This window comes from Arvicola amphibius, chromosome 17, assembly GCF_903992535.2.
Source record: "Arvicola amphibius chromosome 17, mArvAmp1.2, whole genome shotgun sequence".
NCBI classification, from domain to species: domain Eukaryota; kingdom Metazoa; phylum Chordata; class Mammalia; order Rodentia; family Cricetidae; genus Arvicola; species Arvicola amphibius.
The window spans coordinates 31,508,466-31,534,116 of record NC_052063.2 but is presented as its reverse complement, the minus strand read 5'-3'; the positions used below and the strand labels follow the sequence as shown (position 1 = coordinate 31,534,116).

Here is a 25,651-nt window from a genome sequence, read left to right as displayed (position 1 = left end):
TCCTCTGAGAGAGAGACACAATATTTATCCCTCATTCTAACGTTTCAATGACAACCAAAGTTCCCAGGGGGGGGCCCAGTGAGTTATTAGGCTTATTTACAGAGCAGCCAATGAGAAGTTATGAGCAGGAGCACAGTAGCACATTGGACAGTCTGTCCCCAGAAGGGACGATGGCTTCCTCGTGGCTGTGTAGAGACGACCTTATTCCCTCAGTCTTTCCCACGGATATCCTCCAGCCCCACCCCCAAGAACCACGAACCTAAGTTAATTAGGGCAAAACTGCATAGAGCTGTTTGGCAGGGTTGGCTGGATACTCAGATAAGGGTCCCATGACCCTCCCTCCTGCCTCCTCCTTCTAGGAGAGAAGGCCCAGCAGAACTCCTAGGTTGGAAGTTAGTCCCGCACAAAATCTCTACCCCTTCTTCCAGCTCTTACATTCTTTCCACGCCTCTTCCACAAGGATCCCTGAGCCTGGGAGTCAAGTCAGGGGCAACAAGCTGACCATTCTAACTCCACTGAGGTACCACCGTTGCGCCCTTTCTTCTTTCCTCTGTCTCCAGAGGTTGCTGACGGCAAGTCTCATGGCTGTGTGTCTTCTACAAACACCCGAGAGGAAAAGCACAAAAACAGAAATGAAGAACAATTCAAGTGGACATGGACAATATTAACAGCCTACCACTGTAAAAGCACGGATGTGGGAAGTCGTCCTTTAACCAGGTGACACAGCTGCTCTCCACCGGAGCCTAAGGCTTCTCTGCTCACAGGTTTTTAAGTTCACACTAGCAGACCTATCTTTCCCCCAGTGAAACAGCCTTACATCCGATCAGAAGGCGGGCTCTTGCACTAGCTGCCACATCCATCACAAAGCACACAGGATCCACAGCTGGATAGGATTTGGACCCCAATCTCCCCAGCATCCCTAGCAGCACCCTCTGGAACTTACAGGAGCTAGCTGGCAGGAAGGGGATACTTCCTGCCCAACCCTAGCTTTATTGCTCCGAGTCCTGTGATAGAAGCATGTGACATCTTCAGCGATAGGTTACCATTACAACCTGTTGGGAATATTAAGGTGTGATACTTTTGTTTATGTTACATTTGTTTAACTCTGTGAAGCTGTGATGCTTGGCCTGTCTAGAACACCTGAAGGCCTAATAAAGCCCTGAATGACCAATAGTGAGGTAGGAGAAAGGCTAGGTGGGTCTGGCAGGCAGAGAGACTATATAGGAGAAGACTGGGAGAAGGGGGTTGGAAGGGAGAAGGATGCTAGGGGCCCACAGAGCAAGAGTAAGATTTAAGGAAATAAGAAAAACAGAAAGCCCAGAGGCAAAAGGCAGAGGGGATAATATAAATTAAGAAAAGTGGGCAAGAGCCGGGCGGTGGTGGCACACTCCTTTAACCCCAGCACTCGGGAGGCAGAGGCAGGTGGATCTCTGAGTTCGAGGCCAGCCTGGTCTACAAGAGCTAGTTCCAGGACAGGCTCCAAAGCTACAGAGAAACCCTGTCTCGAAAAACCAAAAAAAAAAAAAAAAAAAAAAAGAAAAGAAAAGAAAAGAAAAGTGGGCAAGAAATAAGACAAGCTAAGGCCGGATGTTTATAACTAAGAATAAGCCTCTGTGTGACTTATTTGGGAGCTGGGTGGTGGGCCCCCCAAAAAGAGTCCAAAGAGTTTAACATCATACTACTACCATAGCAACCGAGAACCTGCCAGTAGCCTTTATGTTTCAGGGGCCTCTGGGACCTCTGTGGCCAGCAGCTCCCAGGGAGATGGCCCAGTCCTAGCACTGGGACTCCTGACTAGCAACCTTCTGGCTTCTGGGAGCACCCATTCCCACCCTCCGTGCACAGCCTTGCTCACCTGCAGTATGTGCAGACTTCTCTTAACCACCTTGCTGAGTATCGCTTGGGCCTTATATAAGCCACAGAGCTCCCAAGAATTCCACAGCAACACCTGGCTCTTGAATGTTTTGAGAATTACTTCCCCATGCGTGATTCACTTAGCAGGCGTTCACGTGTTGTTGTTATGAGGGTTTCACTCTGTAGCCCAGGCTGGCTTCAAACTCAGAGATCCACCTGCTTCTACCTCCTGAGTACTGGGATTAAAAGTGTGTTGGGGACGTCTTTAATCCCAGCACTCAGGAGGCAGAGGCAGGAGGATCTTTGTGAATTCAAGGCCAGTCTGGTCTACAGAGAAAGTTTCAGGAGAGGCTCCAAAGCTATTGAAAAACCCTGTCTTGAAAAAACAAACAACAAAAAAGTCACCAGTCAAGCACTGGGCTGAGCTCCAGGAGACCAGTTGAAGAGAGGGAAGAGGGATCATATGAGAAGGGGGGGGGTCAAGATCATGATGGGGAAACCCAGAGACAGCTGACCTGAACTCCTGAGAGTTCATGGACTCTGGACCGACAGTTAGGGAGCCTACATGGGACCAACTTAGGCCCTCTGCACGTGGGTGACAGTTGTGTAGCTCGGTCTGTTTGTGGGGCCCCTAGCAGTAGGATCAGGATCTGTCCCTGGTGCATGAGCTGGCTTTCTGGGATCTATTCCCTATGGTGGGATGCCTTGATGCAGCCTTGATGCAGGGGAAGGAGCTTGTTTCTGCCTTAACTTGATAAGCCATGCTTTGTTGTCTCCCATAGGAGGCCTGCCCCTTTCTGAGGAGTAGATTGGGGGGCAGGAAGGAGGAAAGAGAGGGAACGGGAAGAGGGGAGGAGGGGAAACCATGGTTGGCATGTAAAATTAAAAAAATTAATTAAAATAAAAATGTGTCGCTACATCTGGCCCAGAGATTATTTCCTCCTACCCCCAGTAGCGTCTCAGCAAGCCCTGCTGGCGCTTCCACTGCCCTGGTCTCTGGTGTGTTCCTGTCTCCGGGCATCTCCATAGTCACTGGTGGACCGCCACTCCTCAAGCTGTTGTCCCTTGAGACTACACAGAAGAACGCCACCAGGGATTGCCTACAGACACCCTACTTTCGGGTAACTCCCACGAGTTACATGTGTCAATATCCTCTATACTACCCATGCCTCTGTCACTGCCCCCTCAAGTCCTACAGGGACAAGCCACCATGTCCCTCTATAACCAACCTACTTCAGACTGCGACACCTCAGCTGTCCGGGTCATACTTCTAGCAGGATCAGTACCATGCTCTTCCCAAATCATCCTGGACTTTGTTATATCCTGCCAACTATGGCAAGTGTTTGGAAAATTGCTTCCCTGTAGACATACACGATGCCTAACCCCAATTCTAAGGTTCCAAAGACTAAGGTACAATTGCACCTAGTTCACCTGGGGCTGAGTGTGTTATCAGGCTTACTTACAGGGCAGCGAGTGAGAAGTCATAAGTGGGAGCGCAGGTGATCTTAAAGCAGCACACTGGACAGTTGCACCCGGGAAGGACGATGGCTTCCTCGTGACTGCATAGAGAAGACCTCATTCTCTCAGCCTTTCCCACCTATGTCCTCCAACCATGCCCCCAAGAGCCATGCCCCCGCCCCCAAGAGCCATGCCCCCGCCCCCAAGGCAGAATTGCTGCAGTTGCTTGGCTCCCATCACCCTCCTGCCTCCTCCTTCTCGGAAAGATGAAAAGCGTGAACAGATTCAGCGGCGCTGAGCTCTTGCGAGCAGGCCAGGGGAACTCTTAAAGATGGTGGTAGTCTGGCTTCTATACAAAGCAGCAAGCCCGGGACAAAAGGCTAACTGAGGTGTCTATTACCTTGTCAAAGTGGACTCAGGCCACCAGCCTCCCTCAATCCCTACCTGTTAGAGTCTCCTGGCTGGCACATCCTGCCACCTACTCCAAACTCTCCAGCCCAGGATCGGGCTGCCCTTCCCTAGAAAACCAGTCATTTTGGCTACTCGGGTCTCTGCCGCTTGCCCTCTTGGTCTGAGGCTCCTGTATTGGCCCCACTCTCCTTTCTCTGTATTGATAAGAGCAGCTACGATACCCTACAAATACCCCTCCCTCGGGAAGATCTGCGGCCTGCTGAGGTTGCCCCACAGATGGTGTAGGGCCGTTAGAGCCCTCCTCGTGAGAGTCCAGCAATTCACTCCCTCCTGCGCCATCCTTCCCCAGTAATCTTGCCCCGCGTCACAGGGGCTCATGAGGTGATAGCGTACATTAAGCATGGGTGGGAGAGTCTACTCACGCGGTTCTGTGGAATTATCACGAGTGTTGAGGGGACACCCGCTGTTGGGCGTCACTTCACTAATGTTCCTTAAAGTGACCCTAATGATCCAGGCGGTGGTGGCGCACGCCTTAAATTTCAGCACTTGAGAGGCAGAGGCAGGCAGATCTCTGTGAGTTTGAAGCCATCCTGGTCTACAGAGCGAGTTCCAGGACAACCAGGGCTACACAGAGAAGACCAAATAAATAAAACCTAATGAACTCATTGGCTTCTCAAGCTGGTTTCAAATGGCTGGTTATTATGGTGTGTTGTTGGTACCCTGAGGTGAAGAAGGGATTGATTATTCACCCCCTCCCAAAGTTCACAACGTGTGGTTTCTTGTGTTTTTGAGGCAGGGTCTCATATAGTCCTGACTGGTTTTGAACTTGCTAAGTAGCCAAGGCTGACCTGGAGTGCTTTGTTGTTGATAATTTACTTTATGGGTATTTGTTTGTAGAATCCACAGAAGCCAGAAGAGGGTGTTGGACCCCTGAAACTGGAGGTACAGCCTGTAATGAGCAGCCAGGTGGGGGCTGGAAATCAAACATGGTCTCCTGAAGAGTAGCCAATGCACTGAACCACTGAGCCATCTCTCCAGCTTTTTTTGGGGGGGAGGGGAGTACTGGAACTGGGAATGTGAACATGGTTGAGCAAGTGTGCACACACGCACATACTATCTACATAACTTAAGCACACCCACACCACACACATTGTCTCATGATGGCTAGGAGCTGGCCTGACAGAGCTAAGCTGATGGGCTCACAGTTTTGGTGTTCAGCCTAATATAGAACATTAGCACAAGACCGTCATACCAGGCGGTGGAGGCGCACGCCATTAATCCCAGCACTCGGGAGACAGAGGAAGGCGGAATTGTGAGTTTGAGGACATCCTGGTCTACAAGAGCTAGCTCCAGGATAGCTAGGGCTATTACACAGAGAAACCCTGACTCAAAAAAAAAAAAAATCCAAAAACAAAACAAAACCCAAAACCAACACCATCTGTCATTCAATGACTGTGATAAAGACAAGAATTTTTTTTTTGTTTTGTTTTTCAAGACAGGGTTTCACTGTGTAACAGCCCTAACTGTCCCGAGTGCTGGGATTAAAGGCATGCACCACCACCGCCCAGCCTCCAGTCCACAATTTTAAGCGCAAAACAAGGTTAGTGTACAAGGCAGAAAGAAACAGACATCTGCCCCACCGCCATCACAGCTCTATCCCTGTAGCCTGCCCTCCCTTTGAAGATGCCCGACTGTAGGGTGATCCCTGCCTCCTTTTTGATAATCCCCAACCCAGAAGGACACTCACTTCCTTAAATCCCCAAAACAGGTTCTCCCCTTTTAAAATTAAGTGTGTGTGTATGTGTGTGTGTATGCGCGTGTGCAAACATGTGTCCCTGTGTGGTGTGTGCGTGTGCAGTGCAGGTGCTTTCGGAGTCCAGATGTCAGACACCTCCGAGAGACGGGGTTACAGGTGGTTAAGAGCTGCCCAATGTGGGTACGGAGAACCAAACATAGGTCCTCCGCCAGAGCACCTTCTGCCTCTTCCTTCCAAGAGCTGGAACGGCAGGTTTGTGCCACCATGCCCCACCCCCGTCTAATTCTACCACCTTCATGCTGTGGCATCCTCTGATGCTCAATGGTGCATGTTCCCTTCCACTGCAAACAACATTAGACCCAGCTCCAACTACATGTCTGTTACTGGTAACCTGTAGCTGGAACACGTTCATACATCTGGTATCTACAGCTGCCAAGGCAGTGCTTCTTCAACATTTGGCATAAAAGAAGTGAACGTAAGATTTGAGAATTCAAATGGTATGTGTGGCCACATTCCTAACATCCGTATGTCATTTCTTTTAATAATCCAAAGGTGTGTCAAAAACAAACATTTTAAGTTTAACAAGATGTTTCTAAAATCTGCAAGTAATAGTTCCCCATTAAAAGAAATGTATATGCTATGCTGGGCAGTGGTGGTGCACACCTTTAATCCCAGCACTCAGAAGGCAGAGACAGGTGGATCTCTGTGATTTCGAGGCCAGCCTGGTCTACAGAGCAAGTTCCAGGACAGACTCCAAAGCTACAAAAAAATAAATAAATAGATCATATGTGCCAGATATGGGCACACACCTCCACACCTTTATTTAATCTTAGCACTTGGGAGGCAGAGGCAGTTGGATCTCTGAGTTTAAGGCCAGCCTGGTCTACAGAGGGAGACCCAGGACAGCCAGAACCACACAGAAAAAAAATCCCTGCCTCAAGAAAAAGGGGTGACTAGAATAATGCTCAGGGCTTAAGAGCACCAGCTGCTCTTCCAGAGGTCCTCAGTTCAGTTCCCAGCAAGGACATGACAGCTCACAACTGTCTGTTCTTCTGGCCTGCAGGCAAAACACTGGATACATAATAAATCTTTTTGTGGTTTTTTTTTTTTTTTTTTTTTTTGAGACAGTTTCTCTGTGTAGCTTTGGTGCCTGTCCTGGGACTTGTTCTGTAGACCAGACTGGCTATGAACTCACAGAGATCCGCCTTCCTCTACCTCCCAAGTACTGGGATTAAAGGCTTGGGTCACCAACGCCCTGCCATAATAAATCTTTTAAAAAAAAAAAAAGATGTGTGTGAGAGAATGTACAGGCTGTACAGGCCATAGTACATGTTTGGAGCTCAGAGCCCATTTATGAGTTGATTCTCTTCTCCCCTCCCCCCACAAGGTTTCTCTGTGGCTTTGGAGCCTGTCCTGGAACTAGCTCTTGTAGACCAGGCTGGCCTCGAACTCAAAGAGATCTGCCTGCCTCTGCCTCCTAAGGGCTGGGATTAAAGGCGTGTGCCATCAATGCCTGGCTTCTTGTTTTCAAGAGATTCGTTTATTTATTTGCATGCCTGTAGAGGGCACTAGATCTCTTTACGAAGGGCTGTGAGTCACCATGTGGTTGCTGGGAACTGAACCCAGGTCCTCTGGAAGAGAAGCCAGTGCTCTTAACTGCTGAGCCATCTCTCCAGTCCAAAGAGTTGGTTCTCTTCTATGTGGAACTCAGGGCTTGACCTCAGGCCAATGTGGTTGGTACCTCTACCCACTGACCCACACTGTCTTTAGTTCTTCCCATCACTCCAGCCTCGTGAGCAGCTGTGACTATAGGCATGTGCTGCAGCACCCCCTACTCTTTTTTTTTTTTTTTTTTTTTGGCTTTTCAAGACAGGGTTTTTCTCTGTAGCTTTGGAGCCTGTCCTGGAGCTAGCTCTTGTAGACCAGGTTGGCCTCTTATTCACATTGATCCACCTACCTCTGCCTCCAGAGTGCTGCGATTAAAGGCGTGCACCACTACCACCCAGCTTCTTAATGACAAGTGGCTTAAAACCTTCTGTTTTTGTGTAGAGACAGAGAAGAAAGGATCAACTCCTTTTCCTATACTATTTTTTTTTTGAGATGAGATCTCAGGTTGACCTTGAACTCTGGATCCTCTGGTCCCCTCCTCCCAAGTGCTAGGATTAGAGGTGTGCAAATACACATCTGCCTTTTCCCTAGCATGACTGAAGCCTGGAAAGCTCAAAGCTCTGGCCATGAAGTGTTGTTGGAGCAGGACACAAACTGCCATCAACAGCTCGCAGAGGCAACACCACCTGTCCCACTGTTTGAACAAGGGAAGTATCTGTCAACTACATAACACCCCATATCCCCATTTCTCAGTACATACACACTCCTCATTACCTGCCCCCCTAAATGACCCTAAGAGCCCTGGTTACTAAGGCAACCTGGGAACAGCACATGAAGACAGAGACTAGAAACAGATGGGGCTATTTTTAAACTAGACTAGGTGGCTCCATTTCTTTTATCCCACAAAGTGCCTTCCCCAGACCAAAGTCCCATTTGGACATTTCACATCTCTGCCCTTCATCGCTGGCATCCACCCAACTTACACAAGCTACATGAGGGTAGGTCTTTACCTTAGTGTGGGCATTAAGTCGACTTTATGCTCCTATCTTCCAACAGTCATCTAAGCAATTTCCACTTTCTTTGTTAAAAAATAATGTTCTTTTATTTCTTTGGAAAGTAGTGGGCACTGCCCTACAGATTTCCAGGCCAAGCTTGGGAAATGAATATTCCCCTAGTCTTTGGGTTGGAGTATTATGGTCCCAGCCTTCCCAGGGACCCAGGAGCATTTCTGGCCCCCAAATCATCTGAAGGCTTGTGTGAGGCCTTCTCTCCTGAGCACCCACTCTCCCGATCTTTCCTGGCTTTCCCTCTGAGTGGGGAATTTTTCTCTCCCACACCAGTGCTAGAACCTGTGCTGTTCATGAGTGGAGACAAGACCAGGGACATCTCCAACTTCCTACGAGTGAACACAGCCCCTCAGTCCCTTCTGCTGGCTTCAGTCCCGCCTCCTATGCAAGCCTCTGTATAGGAGCCCCGCAGGACAAGAGACCCTCAAGCACAGCCCTGCTCAGGAGCTGCTCCTGGAGAACTTCCCGTGTGGTCTCTGGCCCTAGTTTTTGGTGCCCTGCAGACAGAAAGGCTGGGCAAGCGGGGAAGGGCCATGACCCCAGCCCCAGACACTGTGACAGGGAGCAGTGTCCATTAGTCCTGTCAGTGCGGCATGGCTGTGATGCGCATGCTCTGGGAAGCAATGGGGTAAGTCACCATTGGAGTAGTAGTGTGGCTCATGGTGATTCCTGCCAAGGGCTGCGCCATGGACACAGCCACAGGAGCCACAGGAGCCACAGACACAGCTACAGGGGCCATGGAAACAGGCGGGGGTGCCATCCCCTGGGCGATGGTTTGAGCCAAAGCGGCTGACAGTGGCGTGATCTCTGGGTTCAAGTGTGGAGGTGGGGGTGGTGGAGCAGCAGGAGGTGCAGCATTAGTTGGGGGAGCAGCTGGGGCCCCAGCAGGGGCCACAAGTTCTTGCTGGGACACAGGGCGAGGCTGCAGAGCCTGGCTGCTCAGCGTAGTGTGAGTCTGGGCAATGCCGTGGTTAAAAGTGGCCACGGTGCCCACGGTGGGGGCCAGGGTCTGCTCAGTCGCTGGTGCGGTGGAGCTCAGGGTCATGACCTTGGCCTGATTTCGGAACTGGGCATTCTGTTCCAGAAGTACCTCATTGGTGGCCAGCAGGTTGCTGACCTGTTTCTTCAGCTCCTCCACTCGTTTCCTGAGCATGGCATTCTCCTCCTCTAGCAGTCTGCATTCTACTCCACGGGGCGGAGCCAAATTATACTCATAGGACTCAAAATGGGGGCCATCAGGAGGGCAGCAGACACCTCTCCGGCGCTTAGGGCCTGGCTCGTGGTCCTCAAAGCCCCTTTCAGGAAGGTCGTAGATATCATAGAGATCATGGCGTCGTCCCGAGGGAATGGAGCCTGTTGAGCCTCCCCCTACAGTACCTCCTCCACCTCGAGCATCAAATTCAAAATCCCTTTGCAGGTGACGGAACTTGCACTTGGTGCCTCTCTGACAGTCACCTTTGAGGAAGTCACGGCAGATAGGGACCTCCTCCTTCCCATTGGGCAGGTCAGCAGGGGAGAGACCCAGCCCAGCCGCCACTTTCTGCCTCAGCCGAGGCGGCAGCTCTCCTGTCTTCTTGTAGCCGTCCTCATCCTCCTTGGAGCCGTGGATGAAGCGGCAGTTTGGGCGGCTGCACTCCTTGTTTTGGAAGTCATGGCAGAAAATAAATTCATTCTTGCTCACCCCCAAGTTGGACACCTCGCTCATGTCTGGGTGGCGGTACCGACAGCGCTTGCCCCGCTTGCACACATTCCTCAGGAAGTCTCTACAGATGGCATCTGAGGTGGCCCCCCCACTGCCTGTCCCTGCCCCGCTGGACTCCTCACTGCCACCACCTCCAGGGACTCCACCGCTGTTCCCAGTCCCGTTGGCATAGTTGTCCCGGTCAGGCATCCTGGTCCCCCCCAACTCAGGGTTTTCTTCTTTTTCTTGCCACTCTTGGGGACTGTTAAGAAAGAGAACCGTGTCAAACAGGGGCCCTCCAGCGAGCTGCCACTCTCCCTGACTCTACAGTAGGCAGTCCTCTGGGGCAGTGGCTCCGCAGAGGAGAATCTCAGGGAGAACTCTAGCTGGCCTGGCTGCCTTACCAGAAGCCCCACCCAGGCCCCGTGCACCTGGTCTTGGTTGGAGTGATTCACACTTGCCTGGCTAACGGAGGAGGGAAGGGAGCTGAGTGGGCAGGGAGAGACTAGTGTGATATTTTACCTTCCCTTCTTACTGTGGGAAAGAAATGAAAACAGGCGTTGGTGTGTGAACAGACAGACTGGAGACAGCGCTCTAAGACGGGCTATTTCGCTTTAAGAATTTGTGGGTGAAGGGGCACCAGTAACAACACATCCCTGATCCCCTCTTCCATGGGAGGTCAGCTGATGTCTCCATGTGTTTTAGACATCCGGGGTAACCCTTCAGGTGACTGGTGTCACCGGCTGGAGGGCAGTCCTTGAAGCTTGTTAATCTCCAGCCTGCTCACACACAGACCCCTCCACTTCAGGCAAAGAAGCTCTCAGTGCAGATCTCTACCTCGAGGACCCCAGGACAAAATTGGTGGGAAGGAGTTAATTTCATAGGAATGGTGACCTTTCCCCATTCTCCACCCCGCCTCCATGAAAAGATCCCACTATCAAACCACAGCACTCCCTACCCCATAAAAATCCTCTTTATTTATAGACTCTATAAAAGCTTTTTAAGTCTCCTGTTTCCCAGGAGAGCTCAGGAATGTCAGTCCACTGCCCTAATTCTAGCCCCCCCTTCTCTCTATCCCCCCAGAAGACTGGAGTCCCTGCAACCACGTGTCTGATCTCCTAAAGGTTTCCTAAGTAGTATTCAGGCTCCCCCTACTGACCAAATAGGAGTTCATACATTTTGCCTTGGGCATAAGGATACGTTTCTCGATTTCCCCATTCACACAGCCTTTAGATTTCCCTAAAATGACTACCCAGACCAGGGGCCAGAGATACCCAAGAATCTGCACAACGGAATAAAGCAAAGAAGTTCTAAAGAGAGACAAACCCTAAACGACGAGGTGAGGAATAAATGTCCTCAAAGCCTGTCCTGCGTTTCAGGTCGCACCAGAAGCAGGTAACAGAAAAGGACGATACTGTTCCTCGCCCAACTATCCCAGAATGAATACCTGAGGTAGCTCAGGTGAAGTCCGGGGCTCCTGCGAGTTTCCACTTCCACATCACTGCTGGGTTCTGAACAGGAAAATAAACAAAAACAAAAGCAAAAAAAAAAGAGAGAGATTTGAGTGCAAGAGGGGAAAAGCGTGAAGGGCTATGGGGTGGTTTTCATAAACTGAAATCAATTTTGCCAAAACGTTAAGAGCTTTGCGGCTTTTCAGGATTCTCTTACAAGTTCAAACTGAACGTCACCTCTCAAGGGAAAAGGATAAAGGTTAGAGCCTACCAATAAAGTCTGGGAAGCTCGCCTGAAAAGAAAAAAAAAAAAAACAGTTCTCGGTGAAGGATGAAGAGAGCTTTACCTCACGATGAGAAGGATATGGGGGTCAGAGTCCGGTCTAGGGTTGGAGTTCGGGACGCCGAACCTGAAGGCTGGACAAGGGCAACAACTGACAGTACAGTGGGAAGGCGAGAGTAGCCTCGGGGGCGGTGATTAAAACGGTCCCCAGCACCCTAGAGTTCCCGGGAAGTCTTCGGGCTCGGCAGGCCCCGTCAAGTGGCGCCAGCTCTCAGCGTGGACCAGGTGACTAGGACACTGAGGAAGCGCACAGTGAGCGGGGAGGGGGTGACATCAGGCTGAGGGGATGGGCAGGGCTGTGACGTCACGGAGCTGGCGTTTGCTCGGGAAGCGGGGTCAGAGAAGGGGTTCTGCTCTGGGGAGCCAGGACGAGCCAGCTCGGTTCGGGAGGAGGGGGGCTCGTGTGGCCCGGCAGAGCCCGGCCGCTGGGCCGGCCCAGACTCCTCCCCTCCGGGCGCGGCCTCCACCTAAGTCTCCCGCCTCCCTCACCTGCCGCCGCCGTAGTTGCTGCTGCCGCCTGCCGGTCCTCTAGCTTCGACAAAGAGCCGCCCACCCTACGGTTCTTCCGCTTCCTGCGGAAGCAGCGACGCTCTAGTCATCAGACCCGGAACCATACTCTATGGTCTCCTTTGCGCGCTAGGAGCGGCAGGAAGCTCCCAGCAAGCCTTGCGCGTCACCATGGCAACAGAGCCCAGCCGGAACACGAGCAGCAGTACCTGCCCACAAAATGCGGGACGGGAGCGGCGAACGCTCGAGCTTCATTACATAGCCTCAGGCGCACACGCTAGAGAGCCGACTTCTGGTTCCAGCCCGATCGCAAAACACCCAGGCTGTCGCCTCTGCAGGTTCCGGCCACGCCACAGTACAGACCAAGCTACAGTGAAAACTTCCCACCCAATGGAGCCGCAAAAAACACGTAACAGCAATTGCTTTCTTCAGCTGACAGCGACAAAGATGGTTTATTGTACACGCGTTACAATTGGCCACAAGTGAGGACAGAACTAGTCCAGAACGCCACAGGTCCAGGGCAAAGGGCCGGCGGGGCTGCTGTCATGCCGGCAGGTGGCGAGCTCGCGGGTCCGCAGATGTCTTCCGACTGCAGCTCAGTCCGACTTGTCCCAGCGTCCCTTACTGCTGCTCCCGCGGCCTTCGTGGGTGGACAGGCGAGTTTACTTGGACCTCTGCCTCATCTTTCTTCTCTTGCGCTTCAGTCTGTAATGCAAAAGTACGAAGAGCTGAGGTTCCCCCTTCCAGCCGCACGCCAGCCTGCACTGTACATAAAGGCTGGCAGCAGATCATACGAGCAATCGCTGATTGCACTGTGCTCAAAAGCGCCCGGATCCCGCACGCCGACACTGACACTTTCAGTTTAAGCTTGTAGGTTTACCGAAACCCCAAAGCCCAGCCCCACCGCCCTTCTCCGCCGACAATCGACGTACCTGCGCATTCTCTTCTTCCTCCACTAGAAACCCGATCGCGTGAGGGGGGAAGAAAAGGACGTTAGCAATAGTACTCAGCAAAACAGGTTGACAAAGGGTTAAAGAATCGGTGGCAATACCGGTTGCAGATCAGTTCAAGACCCGAACCCCGCGGTTTCCCAGCCCACTTCCCTCCGCCAAGGGCTAAGGCGGCTCCAGGCGGCCTCTCCAACCGTCTCTCGAGCACCGGAGAGGGACCATGGCGGCTCCCCCGAGCCCAACACTTTCGGAACGCTCACCTTCGCTCTCATGGCGCAAGGGTGTCTACGGCAAAAGAGAAAAAAGGTCCCAGTTAATTTGCTGCGATGATGGTAACTGCAGAAGTCAGATGTTAACGGATTGTCCTCGAAGCCCGAAGACCAGCTACAACGACACTCACCAAGGAAGATGGCGCTAAGGCCGAGAGAGCGGGGAAGTCGGGCTACTGCTTTTTAATGGCGTGCTCCGTGTCGTCACTTCCGGTGACACGCCTTCTGCTCCCCCCGAGGGGCGGTGCTGCTCAGGCGTGTATCAGTGACTTCCGGCTGCTTTACTGAAGGAAACAAATATTTTGACTGCGAGTTATCAAGCCCCACCTTCTCTAAGATTTATTTTAAGGACATTGTATTATTTCAGCACGCGCATCTGTTTCGAGTATGGGACAGAAAAAATTAGATGGAAAAAATAACTTCCGTCTTCTCCCTCGTTGCTTCTTGGGAGTTGCAGTTTCTTGGTAAATACCTCCATTTTATTATGAATAGGTGTGGCTTGTAAAAAGAATTACTGGCTTTGAGCAGGGCGGTGGTGATGCACATTTAATCCCAGCTCTTGGTTGACAGAGGCAGGCGGATTTCAGTGAGTTCGCGGCCAAAGTGATCTACACAGTTCCAGGACAGCCAGAACTCTTACACAGAGAAACCCTGTCTCGAAAAACAAAGAATTACTGGTTTTAGCCTGGGTTGTTGGTGCGCACCTTTATTACCAACTCTTGGGACCCTTGGGAGGCAGAGGCAGGCAGATTTCAGTGGGTTAAAGACAAGCCTGGTCTACATAATGAGGCCTTGCCTAAAGTAAATAAATGCATAAATAAATAATTCCTAGTTTCGTTTCGGTTTGATTCCCGCAGATCCTCTCCCCCTCCCCTAGTTAAACTACTTTGGAAATAGTTTATCTCTGAGATTCTAAAGATTTAAGATTTTAGAAACAGTTGAGTGGAGGTAACACAAACCTTTAATCCCAGCACTCTGGAGGCTGAGAAAGGCGGATCTCTGAGTTCAAGGCCAGCCTGTTTCTGCGGAGTGAGTTCCAGGAAGTCCAGAACTGTTACACAGAGAAATCCTATATGGAAAACCAAAACAAACAACTTACATGGGAGGATGGAAACTGGCAAGCTGAGAAAGCTATCAACTGCAGGCACAGCCAGGGTGCTGCACTTGTAAGCCACTAGACCTAAGAATTTTTCCGGTCTAATTACTGAAAGTAGGGTTGGTTTTTTTGTGTGAGGTTTTTTGTTTTGTTTTGTTTTTGTTGTTTGTTTGGTTTTTCAAGACAAGGTTTCTCTGTGTAGCTTTGGAGTCTGTTCTGGAACTCACTCTGTAGACCAGGCTGGCCTTGAATTCACAGAGATCCTCCTACCTCTACCTCCTGAGTGCTGGGATTAAAGGCATGGGCCACTACTGCCTGGTTAGTAGTCCCTATTTTATTTGGCTACACAACTTAATTATGGTGGCACACAACTTAATTCCAGGAGATAATAACAAGGATATGAGTTTGAAGCTAGCCTAAGCTAGCCTAGTCTGCCCAATGAGTTCCAGGCTCACAGGACAAGAGGCAGGCAGATCTCTTGAGTTCAAGGCCAGCCTGGTCTACAAAGTGAGTTTCAAGACAACCAGCGCTACATTGAGAAATGCTGTCTCAAGGAACCAAAAACAAAAGGGGCTGGAGAGATGGCTCAGTGCTTAAGAGCATTGCCTGTTCTTCTAGAGGTCCTGACTTCAATTCCCAGCAACCACATGGTGGCTCACAACCATCTGTAATGAGGTCTGGTGCCCTCTTCTGGCCTGCAGACATACACACAGAATATTGTATACATAATAAATATTTAAAAACAAAACAAAACAAACCTATGGAAGAGTGATTTAAAAGGGGGAGAAAAGGCTGGGTATGCGGGTTGTGTCTTGAGTTCCAAAGGAAAAGCAGGCATAGTAGCACACGTCAGTCTGTAATCTTAGCACTTAGAAGGCTGAAGCAGGATCATAAACTTGGTAGCTTGTGATACATAAGGAGTTCAAGGCCCGTCTACATTAAAAACTCATAAACTTTTTTTTTTTAAAGTGATTTTCTTTTTTTTTTTTTATTTATTTGTTGTGTATACAATATTCTGTCTGTGTGTGTGCCTGCAAGCCAGAAGAGGGCACCAGACCCCATTACAGATGGTTGTGAGCCACCATGTGGTTGCTGGGAATTGAACTCAGGACCTTTGGAAGAGCAGGCAATGCTCTTAACCGCTGAGCCATCTCTCCAGCCCCAAAAACTCATAAACTTAAGTGTAGGAACTTCATCTTGGTAAAATAATGTAGATTTTTGTTTTGAGACAGGGTTTCACTATGTAGTCTTGGCCAGCCAGGATCCATAGATGACAACAGCCCAGAGAATGGGATTAAATCTCAAGAACTGGGATGAAATGGTGTGTAAAACATCTCTGGCTCAATATTTAAGAGACTTATTTGTATGCTGATTATAACCCTTCCTTTCCAGTAGCTCCCTCGTTGTAGCCAGGCATGGTGGTGTATGAACGGGCACTTGGTGGATCTTTGAGAGTTTGAGGCCACCTGGTCTCCATAGTGAGGTCCAGAACAGAAAGGACTTGCTAGAGACCCAAACAAAACAAGTCAGGAGCAAACTGCTGGGGTTGAAGTATTAACTGAGCCATTCCCATCTTTAGCCCTACAGTTTCCCTTTTTCAGACACCATTTGACAGATAGGCCAGGCCTTCACTGTCCTGGAATCAAGAGATCCACCTGCCTTTACCTCCAGTGTGCTGGGTTAATGGTAGGCACCACAACCCAGTTTAACCCTTCAAATTTTGAGTTGGAATCTTGTTAAATTAACTAAACGCTACCAACTGAGCTACAACTGCAGCTTGAGCTAAAGTTTTAAAAATCCAAATAAAAACCTAATAGGATGATCTTACAGCCTGAGCTGGTGTCTCAAAATAAGAAAAAGAGCATTTTACAAATCCGAATTACCAGTTTATATGAACTTGGAGGGAACCCGGCTCATGTTTGGTGGTTTTAGGTTTGCAGAAAAATTAAGGAAGACCTCTCCACACTATTCTCGGTTCCCGTATGGTCTCTCAGTAAGCATGTCCATCAACAGCCAATAGGGTGAGCAAAGCCCAAGAAAAGCAAAACTAGCCTACTCTGTATAGAACAGGGTATCTCCATCCTGCCGCTTCTGCTCACCAAGTATTCACAGTTCAGCAGTGAATACAGTAACCTTATAATAACCTTACTCAAGACCACCACAGCTTGGCACTGAAACTTGTCTAAGATATTTAGGGTGACTAGGGATGTTGCTTGGTAGAGTGCTTGCCTAGCATGCATGAAGACCCCCCAGCACTGTATAAATGAGGTACAGTTGGCATGTGCCTGTAATCTCAGCACTAAGGAACTAAGGCAAACTTGCCATGTTGCCTTTGTTAGTACACAGTGCCCCAGTTCTCATGTAACAATTCTTGCATATTTTAAATTACCCCAATTCCACACTAAGTAGTTGAGATTCCAAAACCAGGTACGGCTATACACACCTTTAATCCCGGCACTCCACTCAGAAGGCAGAGGCAGGTAGATCTGTGAGCTCAAAGTCAGCCTGGTCTACAGAGTGAGTTCCAGGACTGGCTCCAGAGGTACTGAGAAACCCTGTCTCAAACAAAAAGTAGCTCAGGCGGACAGTGGTGGTGCCCTCATTTAGTCCTACCAGGAAATAGAAGCAGGGAGGTCTGAGTTCAAGCCAGCCTGGTCTGCAGTTTTCCAGGAACAGCCAGGGCTACACAGAGAAATTGCCCCATCCCCACCGCCGCCGCCACAAAGACAAAAGGAACAAATGCATAGTATTATGAGCAAATCCAAATTTATTTTTAATGCCATGTCATTTCAAAAACCTCTTAAGTTAGTGGGAGCCTTGGTTCCCTGGGACAGCATGCCAGAGTTACAAACTGTAACCTTTCTTTATAACCCCCAGTGAGTCATCCAAGTCCACAGCTTCTGAAAGTCAGTTCTCTTCAGTCTACTCCTCTGGTTCCTGGCTTTTCTTTCATGGGAGGGAACTCAAAATATTTCAGACGGGAAGCTGGGCGTGGTGGCGCACGCCTTTGGTTCCAGCACTCATGAAGCAGAGGCAGGCGGATCTCTTTGAGTTTGAGGCCAGCCTGGTCTACATAGAAAGTTCCAGGACAGCCAGAGCTACATGGTGAGAACCTGTCTCAAACCAAAAAAAAAAAAAAAAAAAAAAGACAAAAGAAAAAAAAAAAGATCAAATAGGCAGCAACAAAAAAACACAGTGGGATTTTCAATGTAGATCAATGATGGAGCATGAGGAAAAAACCCACTGGTCCCAGAGAGGGGGTCAAAACCCAGCAACAACAAAAGGCATGGGTGGGGAAGATTACTGCTGCTCAATTGCGAAGATGGACGGATGCAGGACTAACAAAAATGTCTACAAAAGTTTACAAACGAGAATCCATTTGATAGATGGTAAGAATCTTCTTAATGGAGACATCAGCATCTACCATCGGAAGGGCCTAACCAGATACTCTACATCACGAGGAATCTGCCACAGGTGAATAAAAAATAGAACTGGTCCTCTCCTTGAAGGCAGATTAAATTCTCAGTGACAGTGGGAAACAGAAAAGCCCCCAAAAGAATGAGAAAATGACATTGGTGACATAAAAATTTCGGTAGAGGTTCTAGTGGTGGTGGCAACTTAGCCTCCTTGTTCTGTTGTAGGGTCTCAAACCTTGACCAAGCAGAGTAGAAAAGGCCAGAAAGAGGGGCTTGAAGACGGTGCATTTTGACTCCTGATTTTATTATCAATTTCTTTTTCTACTGAAAGTAGTCTTCAGTGGCTGGGAAGCCTGGCCTCCCAAGACCAGAGTCAGTTGGAGCTGGTTTTTTGTTGGAAGGAGTGGGTGGGTGAATGGGCGAGGGACTGGGATGAGGGCAGAAGACCCCGCTCTGCTGGCGGTCGTGGGTGACAAAGACGAACTGCACTTCGCAGAGCCTGGGGTGCGGTGGGAGGGGGAGGCAGGAATGACAAGCTGGGGATATGGGACCCACCTCAGTCCCCAGCCTCATTCTCTTCTAATGTCTCTCCACTGGTTGCATTCTCTGCAGTCTTGGAGGCCTACATTCCAAAAACAAAAAGACATCAATCCCTAACTCCTTTGGCACCAACTCCAAGCAGAGAAGGGTGAGCTCTACCCCACCATTATCAGAAGACTTCCCACCAGAAGATCACACACACACACACCTTCTTTTTCTTCTTTTTCTGCGTTTTTCGACTTGCAGAACTCTGGAGGAGAGCCTGGAAGACAGGAAGAAGACAACTCTGAGAAATGTAGGCTAAGCTAAAAAATGTAGGGAATGTAGGTAAGTGCCCCGTGGTCACCATTTTCCATCCCACACTGACCTTTAGCTCTGCATCCTGGACTTCCATCTCTGACTTGTAGAGGTCAGGCTCGAAGGGACCACTGGTTATCCGCATGGGGCCATTGGGCATGAGTAGGACTGTAAATTTAAACTGGGCAACATATTCACCTGGGGGGAAACAGCAAGTTCCAGTCCCACTTAGCTTTCTGAAGTTAAGGGAGGGAAGCACGTAACTGAGGCTCTAAAGCGAAGCCCTCCTTAGGACTCACCCTCCTTCTCATAGAGAACATTAAATGGCTGCAGTAATTCATGCTTGGCACATTCTACCACACCCATCCGAGCCTTCTTCTCATCTTCAAATGCTCTGGGAAGAGAGACAGCACTCAGGTCATTACCGCTCATTTTCATTAGTGTGATTGCAGGCGTGATGGGAGCTGGGGTCAGGGCAGACCAGAGGACTTTCTGAAGTTGGTTCACCCTCTCCTGTTACATGGGTTTCAGGGTTGAACTCAGCTGGTAGTCTTGCAAGCTCCTGACTTGCAACTGTACAAGCAGCTGGCCCTAATTTTTACGACAGGTTCTCATTTAATGTAGGTCAGGCTAACTTAGAACTCATCTTCCTGCCTCAGCCTTCAGAGTTGTTGGCATCACGAACATTGCCACCACACTCAAGCATGCATATTTTAAAATCATTTCTATCCTTGTAAAGAAATGATGTTTGGGGTTGCTCTTCTATATTATATTCAACCAGGAGATGGGCAGGACAGAGGACGTGCATTCAGGCAGGAACTACAAGTCTGGGCAGGAGAGAGAGGGAGGGAGGGGCTAAGGGAAGGGAGAATGTTTCTGAGTGTACAAACTGAGTCAGACTGGTTCCCAGCCCTGTTCTTGCTACATGCAGTAGTACCTTAAAGTAAATGGCATGGCATCAAAACGCCTTTCCACCTCGCTGAAAAAGGCACGTGAAGTCTTCATCTTCAGGCCGTACTGTTTAGAGGGGTCACGTTTGTAAATGGTGGTTCTCTGTCCTGCATCTTTGGCCTTGCCTTCTCCTGAGCTGACGAGGACATCTACAGCATAAACTTCATGTACCTCAAATTCAGCCTTTTCATGGTCTTTCCTAAAAAAGGGAACATAAGCCAGACATAAGGGTGCAAACAAGCCTGTGATCTCAGCATCAGGAGGCAGAGGGGATCAGTGCAAGTTCTAGGCCAGTCAGGACTACAGTGACAACTCCCCACAAGAAAGATGGCTCAGGAATTAAGAGGACGCATTGCTCCAAGTCAGGCAGTGGTGGTGTGCACCTTTAATTCCAGTCCTTGGGACCTAGAGGCAGGCAGATCTTTGTGAGTTCAAGGCCAGCCTGGTCTACAAAAGCTAGTTCCAGGACAGGCTCCAAAGCTACAGAGAAACCCTGTCTTGAAAAAACAAGAGTATGCATTGCTCCTTAAAGGAACTGAGTTCAGTTCTCAGCACCCAAACCAGGGAGGCTTGCCAATGCCTCTAACTCCAGCTCCATGGGGACTGATGCTTCTGGCTTCTATGGGTATCTGTGCTCATATGTTCAGACACACTTAAAAGGCAAAGAATGGGGCTGGCACCTACTTCTGCTGGTCTGTAGGATTCTGGATGATGGTTTTCTCTCCGTCAATCACGTGCTGCTTCAGTTGGTGTGACAACATACCTGTAGACAGGACAAAGCCTATGGTACCAGCTATACAGCCCCCTAACAGCTTCCAAATCCACGCATGTAAGCATTTGATGGTGTGATTAAGCCTGACTATGGAAACAGGGCACAGACAGATATCTATCTGTATAAAACAAAGGTAAATTCTAATTCTACCACACCTCTCACTGTTAGACCTTTAACCCCATTATCTGAGGTCTCACCTTCTATTGGCGTGCAATTAAATGAGTGCGCAACTTTGTTCCAGGCTTCTGTCACTTGTGTGTTCTAGAAGGACAAGAGCAAAGGAAAGGTGATACAGCTAATCTTTACAACTCATTCTAACACCCCCTCGCCAAATCCCAGTGATTCTCATTCAGTCTTAATCCTATAAACTAAAACACAGATTTTAAAAATGCAGCCACGCTATGGTGCCACACGTCTGAGTTGGTGGCCAGGCTGGTAAGTTCTAGGTCAGCCAGGGCTGTAGAAAAGGCTAAACCAGTACTCGGCGGAGAAGCCTCGCTCACCAACCGTGCTTTCCAATGTCAAGTCTAGGGTTTACCCTAGCATTCTACCCGATGGAGAAGAGAAACAATAAAGCTTGTTTTTAATTGTTCAAAAACTTCTGTGCTAGCCGGGCAGTGGTGGCACAGGTAAGCCTTCAATCCCAGCACTCGGGAGGCAGGAGGGTCTCTGTTGAGTTTAAGGTCAGCCTAGAACAGAGTGAGTTCTAGGACAGCCAAAGATACACAGAGAAACCTTGTCTTGAAAAACCAAAAATAAACCAACAAAAGAAAACATACATTACTAAATAATGTAACGTCTAGGATTCGGTTTTCACTTTCCATCAGGTAGGTCCTAGGATCGACAGGTCGGCAGGTTTGGCTGCGAGGGTCCTTTCTGATCCTAACACTCATGTTTACCCAAAACACTAATTTAGTCCCTCTGACAAGAGCCCCAGGTCAATTCCACTTTTCCTACTTTACAGATGACAGAATTTGAGCTCAAGACTACTACTGGCCAGCTGTGGTGGGAGGAAGATGGAGTTAGCGGCACCGAGAGCTAAGTGCACAGACCACATGATTCCACAGCTATAGACGAGAGACTGTGGGATAAGCAAGTGTATAAAATAAGAGACAACTGCTTTATGAATTGCTTCAGGCAGGCACTGCTCAAAGGGCTTGGGAACACTCGGAGGTCAGTGTGCCACACGGGACAAAGGCAGGATTTTAAACAGAAAGTATGCAATCATGAGGACACACCAGCTGAGTACAGTGTGATCAACAAGAGCGCAGAAATGGAAAACAAACTTGTGAGTGCTTTAGAGAGAATGTCCACTGAGAATCTAAGATTCTTACTGTTCGCTCACAAGAACTACCTGCTCCAGGTTTCCTGATACTTTTTTTTTCAAACAGAAGAATTTTCTCTCTTAGACATGAATTTGCCTGCACTTTTTCTACCCTTTTTAAAAGTTTTAAAAAACTTGTTCTATTGTTAGTTACCCACCTCAAATTATTTTGGGGTCCAAGTGCACATACAGAATCTAAAAATGGCCTTTATAGGCTCTGCAGTAAGCAGTTAGACCCCCTATCCCTTGCATGGACTGGGGTAAATACTCAGAGTTAAATGCTGTTTGTAGGTGACTGATTCCTCTTTGCTTCTGCCAAGCTCTATAAGTGTAGGAAGCACCTTACCTGGTTTCCAGGTTTGACCAGTCGTAAGGCAGCTTCAGCACAAAGATGAGCTGCCTTAATGACGTCTGCTTTCCGCCCTGTGACCTGGGTCCCCTGTGGAGAAACAGAACCACTGTCATTCTGGTCAATTATACAAGAGCCAGAAAGGCCTCCCTTTCGTCTCTCTAGATACTCTAAAAAGTCATGTGGTACTAGAGTGGAGATGAAAACCCAAATGGCAACATGCCCCTCCCCAAGACAACAAGGCATAAACGCATGCTACCCACCTGAGCTACGCCAATCACAAAAGTGTGAGCCACGTTAGCAATGAATCCGTCCACATGGACTCCAAGGTCACTGAAAGGCAGGGACAGGGCACTGCATTAGGAGCCAACACTGTGAACATGTAGGAAACGACAAATTCTCCAGAATGGCTTAACCTTACATTTTCACCAAGTCACCTTCCTTGAGTATATAGTCCTGGTCACTCTTCAGAGGGGAGAAGTGACATACACAGTTATTTACCGAAATGCTGGTAGGAAAGGCAATACCTGTAAAAAGAACCATCAGCCTTACTGCCTTGTTCCGTCTTGGGAGCACCTGTTGCCCTTTAGGAAACTGAAGGGAGGGGTTCTTATTCTAGGGACTTGTGTCCTCAGACTGGGAAGAAGCTATACCCATCGCACTGCTACTTCAGACTTCCAGAGATGGAGAGAAGTTCCAATGGGAAACGGGGCTGGATGGGGGTCAAATGGGGGAGTTAAGAGGGGCTCTTTCCCTTTACCTTTCTTCATTTCCTTCTCTTTCTTGAAGATTTTCCCCGTCTCGTCCATGATCATGGCATCTCCTTTCTCACACAGGCTCAGCACTGACACACCTGAGCTGGCAGCGTCCACCAAAGACCGAAGTACCCCTGGGAACAGAATCCCACCAGGTCAGTCCTGCATGCATTCATAATCTAATTAATACTCCCTAGTGCCGTTGTTGAAAAGGGGAAAGGTCAAATTTTGTGTACTCCTTTAATGCCTACCCTTTTTGTTTGCTTGTTCTGCTTCTTTGAGGCACCCCTGGCTGTCCTAGAACTCACTATACCAGGCTGGCCTGGAACTCAGAGATGAGACTGCCTTTGACTCCTCCAAAACAAGTGCTGGCGCGCGCGCGCACACACAAAATGCACCACCACACCCAACCTTACTTTCTACCTTTCCTTCCCAAAATAAATAACCAAAATAAAGGTTAGTGCTCACAGTTCTTTCAATTATCTGACACCAGAGCAGATGAAGGCCTGGCACCTTCCAAAGATGTTATGGTATTCAGAATCGTGGACGTTAGGGAACTGTGCCCAGATACCCCAGATGCACAGGCAGAGCCCAAGAAATTTATAGGCGTCGGGGACATGGGCAAGGTACACATAGAACTGCTGAGTCAAGCTGAAACAGTGTTAAATGTTGCCTTCTTCCCTCTGTAGACACTCTAATTAGGTGTTGGCAATCACAATTTATGTAGATGCATTTCCCCACATACAAGTATATAAACCCAGGGGAATTGAAGATTTCCCCGTCTCGTCCATGATCATGGTATCTCCTTTCTCACACAGGCTCAGCACTGACACACCTCAAAGGCTCAGGGGACTCAAGGAAACTTTCAGTAGATGAGTTTCAAAACTATTATATGAAGTCACAATGGTCTAAAGCTGTAAGTTGTATGGACAGAAATAATCCGATTTAAACCAATAATATCAACTACTAAAACATCATCCCAAATAGGGCTATTATTTTGTATATGTCCTCTTTATGATCCATGGGAATTCTAGGTTTCGTTTCTTTCGTCTTATTTTGGTTATTCTTTGGAATCCAGAAAAAAACTCGGGTTTAAACCAAAGGCATCCTAAATACCTTCTATTTTGTAAAGACCATTTTAAAATCCTAAGTGGCTTTTAAAAATGGAAAGAGGAGCCGGGAGTGGTGGCACACGCCTTTACCAGGATCTCTGAGGCTACACAGAAACCCGGGGGAGGGGGGGGGCGGAGGGGGCGCGTCAGGCACTAACTGAAAAGAGAAAACAAAGTTATCTGCCCAAGTGGCAGACAACTGTTGAGAAAGAGCAAGCAAGGCTCCAGTAAGAATTGCTTATGATAGCCCTAAAATCAGCCCCTCTCCGTCCCGTTCCTGCATTATTGACAGGCTCGCCTAGCCGTGGTCTGAGCAGAACCTCGGAACACTGTCAAGCCTCTAAGAACAAATATTAAAGGCCATCTTACAGACTGGAGCAGCAGGCATTAACCTCTTCCAGAAAACCGGGTATCTTTCAGAGTTGTGTGAGAAGCTCCAGAAGAGCCCTCCAACGGTCCCTCGAGCTAGGCTAGGGGAGCAGGGGGCCCCCACCAGGAAGACCTGAAGTAAAGACTTAGCAAAGCACGTGGTGGGGAAGCACGGTAGTAGAGGAAGTGGGGAGCCAGCGGTCCGCACGGGGACCTGGCAACACGTGCCGGCCTGGCTCCCACGGGTCAAGACCCGCGACTGCCAGAGGGGCGCTTCTGTCGCCAACAGCTGGGAGCTTCCTTCTCGAGGTGGCCTCACTGCTGCCAGTCAGAGGAAGCAGAGATCCGGACAGACCGAAGGGTGATGGGCAGAAGACGACGCGCCTTGCCTCCTTACCAACCGCCTAGGGTCGGAGCAGGTCTGGGCCCCTCTGCGCTCCTCGCGGTCGCCGGCCCGCACCTCCACTCTCCAGCCCAGGCATGGCTGCTCAGTCCCCGAGGCGACACCAGATCTCCCCACCACGTCGCCCCCGGCCGTCGGCACGCGCCCCTCGGTGGCTCACTCCGCAAGACCCAGCCGCTCCAGCCCCTCCGGAGACAGCCCCAAACCTCTCCCTCTCAGCCTCGATTCCAAGACCCCCGAGGCCGCACTCACGGTTGGCGATGTCGCCCCCCATCTTATACTTGGTCACGACCAGGTCCTCGGCGATAGTTTGCTCCTGCTGCTCGTCTTCGCCCGACATCTTCCTACCACCACTACTGCAGCTTCACTTTCCCTGAGCTGCGGCCTCCGTCTCCCTTCCCAGCCACAAGCTGTAGCCAGAGTCTCTTCGATCCGCGAGGAAAGCGCGAGCAAGCAAGGGAGCGGGAGGGCGGGCGGAGAGAGCGAGAAGCTGCGAGCGCGCGGTCTGAGGCGCAGGGCACCCTGGGAGAATGAGTCCGGCCGGCGCCCAGCCTCCAGCCGCCCTCGTGGCCTCTGGAACTACAATTCCCAGCCTGCTTCTCGCGCTCCTTCGCCAAGCCCTGGGGCCTTGCCCTCCCAAGTCTGCGCACGCCGGAATCGCCGGGCACGCTGGGAAGGGTCTGGCTCCGGCGGGAAGGCGGAGCCGTTGGGGAGCTTGAGGGAAAGCGTGGTCTCTCCGGGAAAAACCTCACTCACCGGAGAGGGGAGCCAGAACTCGTAACAGAGGGGGGCGGGCTAAGCGAGGCGGGGCGGAGCTACGCGGAGAAAAGGGTTCAGAGGCCGCTGGGCAGGGCGGAGCCGGGTGGAGCCGGGTGGAGCCAGGGTACCTGGGTCACTGTTTGCACACCTAGG

General features: G+C 49.8%; 2 protein-coding genes and 1 long non-coding RNA gene across 6 annotated transcripts; all 3 read right to left on the bottom strand.

Annotated features, from left to right (window-relative positions):
* Positions 1-8,162: 8,162 nt before the first annotated feature.
* Zc3h10 (zinc finger CCCH-type containing 10) lies at positions 8,163-12,190 on the bottom strand. Of its 4 annotated transcripts, none has more exons than XM_038314788.1 (4): positions 12,119-12,157; positions 11,634-11,703; positions 11,283-11,346; positions 8,163-10,097 (listed from the first exon to the last, which is right to left on the bottom strand). In XM_038314788.1, the coding sequence occupies exon 4, from the start codon at positions 10,043-10,045 to the stop codon at positions 8,738-8,740; it is 1,308 nt and encodes a 435-aa protein (XP_038170716.1). In that variant the 5' UTR covers positions 10,046-10,097; positions 11,283-11,346; positions 11,634-11,703; positions 12,119-12,157; the 3' UTR covers positions 8,163-8,737. The 4 variants fall into 4 exon arrangements, with proteins under 4 accessions (XP_038170716.1, XP_038170715.1, XP_038170717.1 ...); XM_038314787.1 differs by having other exon boundaries at positions 11,634-11,866; positions 12,119-12,141; XM_038314789.1 differs by lacking the exon at positions 11,634-11,703 and having other exon boundaries at positions 12,119-12,190.
* A 373-nt stretch (positions 12,191-12,563) lies between these two features.
* Positions 12,564-13,525, bottom strand: LOC119803576. Its single transcript, XR_005283677.2, has 3 exons — positions 13,347-13,525; positions 13,069-13,091; positions 12,564-12,841 (listed from the first exon to the last, which is right to left on the bottom strand). It is a non-coding gene; the product is annotated as an uncharacterized LOC119803576 (long non-coding RNA).
* Positions 13,526-18,150: 4,625 nt separating this feature from the next.
* Positions 18,151-25,252, bottom strand: Pa2g4 (proliferation-associated 2G4). The gene is made up of 12 exons (XM_038315052.1): positions 24,992-25,252; positions 22,861-22,989; positions 22,522-22,627; positions 22,364-22,433; positions 22,098-22,190; positions 20,625-20,688; positions 20,340-20,418; positions 19,642-19,854; positions 19,004-19,098; positions 18,775-18,902; positions 18,616-18,669; positions 18,151-18,489 (listed from the first exon to the last, which is right to left on the bottom strand). The coding sequence occupies exons 1-12, from the start codon at positions 25,077-25,079 to the stop codon at positions 18,424-18,426; spliced, it is 1,185 nt and encodes a 394-aa protein (XP_038170980.1). The 5' UTR covers positions 25,080-25,252; the 3' UTR covers positions 18,151-18,423.
* Positions 25,253-25,651: the final 399 nt, after the last annotated feature.